General features: G+C 30.4%; 1 protein-coding gene across 11 annotated transcripts in view; it reads left to right on the forward strand.

Moving 5' to 3' along the window:
- Positions 1-6390, forward strand: part of LOC106690296 (serine/threonine-protein kinase OSR1) — a 50537-nt gene that overhangs the window by 8386 nt on the left and 35761 nt on the right. For 6 of the 11 annotated variants that reach the window (XR_001344571.2, XM_014435682.3, XM_014435693.3 and 3 more), the window contains 2 exons: positions 5818-5892; positions 6155-6214. The exons of 2 other annotated variants lie outside the window; for them this stretch is intronic. Coding sequence is in view for 8 of the 9 variants with exons in the window: in XM_014435682.3 (XP_014291168.1) it covers positions 5818-5892; positions 6155-6214 (135 nt within the window). In the remaining variant the exon portion in view is untranslated. The remainder of the gene's footprint in view (positions 1-5817; positions 5893-6154; positions 6215-6390) is intronic. 3 more of the 11 variants (XM_014435688.3, XM_014435684.3, XM_014435686.3) reach the window with 1 other exon arrangement.

The raw sequence follows: 6390 nt of genomic DNA on the forward strand, positions 1-6390 counted from the left end.
AAATCTCTATATTTATATAAAAAGAAAAATAAATAAGTAAAATTAACATAATCAAACTAAGTAAAATAAATTATATAATATTTACAAGCAATAATATTAACATTATTTCAATTATTTGAACAAATAAAATTTTATCCTTTTTGGTCTCAAAACATTTTTTATTCCTTTATAAGTCCGACGTTTCGGCCTTATAAAGGAATTTCCTTTTAACCAGAGATTTTAAGTAAAATTAATTCATGAAAAGTATAGGATAAAATTAATGTTGATAATTATAATTATCCTTGATATGAATTTAAATAATAATATAAAGAAGAAATTTAACCAGAATATAGTTGTAACAAATAAATTAAATGCTTGACCTAAGTGTAAGGGAACGTTACAAATATTGCTGTGAAAAATTTTAACAAAGAAGGTTGACTGTGATAAAAAATTTTAATTTTTAATTTAATGTGAACAATTGACTAATTAGGCAATTAGACATAATCTTAGAATTGTATATTAACAAAATTATATGATTCCCTAATTTTTTAATGTCTCATACTGATATAAATGACCTGGGCAGAATAGCCTGCATAAAGTTGTGTTTTAAATTATGTGGTTCTAAAATTGTATTAATGTATGATAATTTATTAATAATATTGTTATTTTTTTGGAATTGTTAAAGATCATATGTTAAATAAAAGCTGTTTGTGATAGATTGTCCTTGAGGATGGCCGAATTGGGTGAAACGTCGGAGTTATAAAGGAATTAAAAATGTTTTGTGACTATAATGGATAAAATTTTATTTAATTAAACAATATTAACCAGTCTCAAGATAGTGTAAAGATTATAAATAAAGTAAAATAGAATTATTTCAAATCTTTTTTCTAAGTCATCAAAACCATATTTATATTTTGTTCTTCTGGAAATTAATAATAATTAACTTAAACTTTGATTTTAACTTTAAATTCTAAAATAAAAATTCTGTTTATTCCTAGCTATTTATTTATTGAGGTCATAATATAATTCAAAAGAATCTTTCCTTAGTTTTTTTTTTATTTATAGCTAATGAGTTATAAATGCCTTCAACTTTATTAACACATCTCTCATCTTTTGATAACTTAAAAGAAAGGAGCACACATTGAGTGATTTATGTTGCCTAAAAAAACATTTTGTTTCTCTTTTACGTATTGTAAGATATATCAACGAAAACGAATAACCAATAATGCTGACGCATACAATTGTAAGCAGCACCTACGTGAGAATATGCCAGTGATTAAGTACACGTGACATCACTTGGCATTGGTTTACTTCAGCATTTGAAATAAGTCTAAAAATAATACAAATAAATTAGCTTTCCTGCGATATTTTCACCTTTTTATTTTATTTTATTTTTATTTACCATTTTCCCTACTAAAAAAAGTATTAATAATTAAATATACATAAAAAAATGTTTGTTGCGACTTTGATTTAATTTGAGGTTTATAACGTGCTGTGGCATCCACTACTTCTAAAATGTCTATTATGCTAACGAACTAACTAACTAACCAAAAATTTTACCTGATTACCTTTCTATGCTACGTCACTTAATCTTAAGGAACGAGGTAGTACGCTTTCAGTGCGAGTGACGCTGAAGGGCGTGATCTATTCCTTTCATGGGCAAATTATCGAAAATAAAATTTACAGTTTTACAAATAATTACATTAATATGCCAATTCTCTATTAACTTCAACGTAAACTTAACTTCCATATCAACCTCTTGGCGTCATTTTTTCTGAGAAGGAGAGTAGGGTTATGGTACGTCTTTAACCTGGACTTAAACTTGTTTTCTATCGGTTGATGGCTTGTTGCTAACGCACTGGAGGAGGCGCTGGTGACAAGGTTCTGAAGAGCGGGTTGGTGAGGTGCTGCAAAACTCGAAAAACTTGATGTACCTTCGTCGAATAAAGCTGGAAGAACTCGTACAGTTGGTCCGTCTCCTTCTTATTCTTCTCTATAGTTGTCCGCACAATCTTACTTAGCAAAATCTTCTGGTAGCGTTCCTTGCATGAGATAGGCGAAGAGCGGAGCACCCGTTTGCTGATCTTATTAGACTTTTGGTCTGATGATAGGTGGTGATGATGATAGGTGGTATAGCCGCTTTGATCGGAAGCAGACTCGTTTATTTTTTCATGAAATAGTTGGCCGACATTTTCATGTGTCGATCCAGCTTGATGTCCAGATACTATTGAATTTGATGGTGTTAGCCACTTGCATGGCAGTCTGGATTTTGTCCCCTCTTGTAATGTGAATAACACGTAACATGTCTTTACCTGGATATTGAGGTGATGTACTTTTTCAACTACCTCCCGCCATGTTTTTTCGCACATACGACGGCATGCTTGGCGCTGGTGTTGCTGCTATATTAGGACGTTCGTAGCCCAGCGAGTTCAAGCGCCAACTGTAATTGCAATGGCGTTCAAATCGGGCCTTGGAGGTCCACTTTTATTATCACGAAATAAAAATTTGACCCTCCATCATGGTTAGAATTGGATGGTAAGCTGTAGATGACTCCTTCCTTCCTCCCCGTACGTCAGAAATGACCAGAAAAGGGTTTAAAAATAAAAAAAAAGGTGTTGCAGCTATTAATTGCAATATCGTCGGAGAAAGTGGCGATTGAAGCGATTTTGTAATTACCTACAACATTTGATGTGCTTATGGAGAAGAGGTGAGGAGACAAGACTATTCCTTGTGGGACACCGCAAGTAAGAGGAATAGTTTTGGATAGATTGTCAGAAACACCTACAGTTAGGCTGCGGTTGTTTAAAAATGACACTATGATACTAAACAGTTGTAATTCATAGACTTCCGGCATTTATCTATGTATGAAATATATAGCGAGGGGGGAATATTGCGATGACCTGGCCCATAGGTACATTAAAAAAAAATTTGTTATTTAAGATAAACCATGTAAATAACATATTTTCCCTGAACTGTGAAGTTTTCGATATCAACATGTTTATGTTTGTCAAACTTCCGCGAAAATAGTGAACAAGGAAAAATACCGGGTAAATTGATTTTTCTTTTTAGATAACAACGAAACTGATTAAAAATTTAACGCTATATTGGTTGTGACGCGTTGTTCCCTATCTTTCAGCTGATATAATGGAAAATGAAAATCTAGTGCACGCTTCACAAAAAATTCACTTTCCGTCCTACTTTGAGATGAAATTAACCCCTGTATGTTGCAAAACAGCTATTTCATTATTTAGGTTGACAATACTTCTCCTTGCTATATATTTTATATATAGGTAAAAGTAAAATCTAACTTATTTTTATTACCTCTAAAAAATTTATTTTATCCTTTAGTTAACAATCAAATTCTTTCATATTTTTCTTATTTATTATTTGTGTATTGCTACTTACACAATACAATTAGAGTTACATTCTCTCCCTACGATTATAATTCCAATTTAATCTACCCTAATTAAGTAATTTCATTTTCGTACAACTTTCCGTTTTTAGCTAGACTGTTCATAGACTGCCGAAATCCAACGCGTTCTGCAGGCGTCAATCGCCAATAACACATACTTTATATAACTGCCCAGTAAGAATTCCTCTTAAAATCTAACTGACTATCAGAATCAGTAGAAAAAATTACCACATCCGAACCACGAAAATGAAATCAAAATTTCAAGAAAAGTTGACATGACAACGCTGGGGCTTCTGGTTTATCTTAAGTAAAAAAGATTTTGTTCAGTAAAGATAAGATAAGTTCATGTAAATTGGGGTGAGCCCGTAGCTCAGGTGGTTAGGCGCAAGTCTTACCATTCTGAGATCTACGGCTACATATGTCAGAAATGACCAGGAAAGGGTTAAAAAAAAAAGGGGGGGGGGGAACATTTTAAAAAGGAAGAATATTTTGGAACAAAAAGCTCCAGGACCTTCAAGCAAAAGAAACTGAAATATTTACATACACTAACTGCAACTTGACTTATTGGAATTAAAAGTTTAAAAAATTTGAATTGTGTTATTCAGTTTATAACTTAATATATGCATATATCTATATTTTTTAAATTTTTCGATTCTATTTTTTAATTTATTTGTTATTATAAATTTGTTGCTTAAATACGTAAATAATGTTATCAAAACAGAAAATCATTGTCATCTTAAGAAAGTCGACGAAAATTCATTTTTATCTTCTTTCGCAATTTCATATTTACTAACACCTGTTGAACAGATTCGATACTTAAGACTCCATCTTGACAAGAGACTTACTTGGAATCCACACACAAGACTGAAACGACAAGAAACTGCTCGTAGATTCCGATTGCTACAACACTTACTTGACAAACGCTCTAAACTTCCCATTCATTACAAAAAATTAGTATACACTACAATAATCAGACCAATTTGGACATATGGAATTGAGCTCTGGGGCTCCACCAAACCATCAAATTCTTCCCGCATCCAATCGTTGCAATCCAAAATCCTACGTAAAATCCTTGATGCTCCGTATTACGTCACAAATAAACTCATTCATAAAGACCTTAACATCCCATTCGTTGCAGATTTGACCCAAAACAGATATGCGTCTTTTTATTCCAAACTCCTTAACCATCCTAACCCATTAATTCTTAATCTTTCATCCTTAACAATCCCTGATAATCCTCCGAGGCGTCTGAAAAGAAGATAGCCACGGGACCTTCTAGTTTAAATTAATGTTTGAAGTACCACCAATGGGTGGTTCCTTCCCAAGATTTTCAAGTGTATATGAAACATACTACATATTTACCTGTTGTATTATTTTGTACAGTTGTAAATCACATTAAATAATAATAAAAAAAAATTTATAGGAAACAAAACAAAATTAAAACCTGTATTTTAACGGAATATGTGAGAAGAAACTTTTTTGAAAAACTAATATGTATATATTAGGGGTATTCATGATCGTCAGATTAACATCTTGAAGTGTGTTTAATGGAAATCATTGTGTTAAATGAAGAAATATTTCATTCCTTGAGCATGTTAAAATGATATAACATTTAACATGGTTGAGAGGCTGTTAATAGGTCTGCTAAATGGAGAATGACTACAAACCAGCTGGGCTCCACGCCATTTTTATCAGTTGCCGTTAGGTTAGTTGTCCGTAGTTCGTGTTAGGGACTTGGAGAGGAAACAAGGAACAATTCAGAGTGAAGGACTGATGATGTGATGAAGTCATTGGAGATGTTACTATTTCGTAAAGATTATAAGGTTACAAAACAAGTTGTTTAGAAAATCTGCATACATAAATACATAATAATTATAAATACATGCATCCTAAAATGTTTTGTAAAACAAACTGAAAGTCTTCAATATATGACCCTCGGACATCAATACATCACTATTATCCGATGTAATATAAAATATACTAGTTTCATTATGATGTAAATTAAAAATCAAAGTTCCTTAAAAAATAGTTTATAAAAAATTTCCTTCTTGACGTACATAATTACGCTTCTGAACGAAATTTTGTTTTTTATGAAGGAGCAGAAATAATTTACCCAAAGACGAAGATGAGAAAGATTTTTATAATCAAATGAAACGATGTTTCGATGAAATGTATGGTTTTGATAATTTTCAATTTATGCAGGAATTATTATTTTTTATCGTAGAATAGAGATATATATTGAAATTTATACAAATCAATTACTCTTCCTCAATTATTCCTGGATCTATTGTATGAATATTTTAAAAATGAAATGCTTTTAATTTAAATTAATAAAATAATATAAGATCATTAATAATTAGTTTATGAAAAAGTGACATATTTACGTAATTAACAACGATTTGTAATTGAGTTTTGTTTTTATGAAGGAATACGGAGAATTTAATCTATGACAAGGATGAAAAGGATTATTATAAAGAAATTAGAAGAACTTTCAATGAAACGTATGATTATGATTATTTACAATTTTTACAGCAATAATATATTTTTATTATAGAATAGAGAAATGTTTATTGAAGTTTATACAAATCAATTCGTTCTCAATTACTCCTGGATCTATAGTATAAATATTTTTTTGAAATTTTAAAAAGATATTGCATTTAATTTAAATTAATAAAATAATATAACATCACTAATAATTAGTTAATGAAAAAGTGACATCTTTACTTAATTACGATTTTTAATTGAGTTTTGTTTTTTATGAAGTGTTGGGAATGGCGAGGATGAAATGAATTTTCAAGAATTAAGAAGATCTTTCGGTGAAATGTATGATTATGATTATTTTAAATTTTTTATACAGGAATAATATTTTTTATCATATACTAGTAATAAATATTAATCTAAATAAAAAAAAAATTAATATAAGTTCATAAGGACCGGTCGCGCCACCACAGTTTGAAGACCATATGAAAAATATTAATGTAAAATTCTTACAAAATCTA

This window comes from Halyomorpha halys, unplaced genomic scaffold (assembly GCF_000696795.3).
Source record: "Halyomorpha halys isolate HHAL.00 unplaced genomic scaffold, Hhal_1.1 Scaffold1649.1, whole genome shotgun sequence".
NCBI lineage: Eukaryota > Metazoa > Arthropoda > Insecta > Hemiptera > Pentatomidae > Halyomorpha > Halyomorpha halys.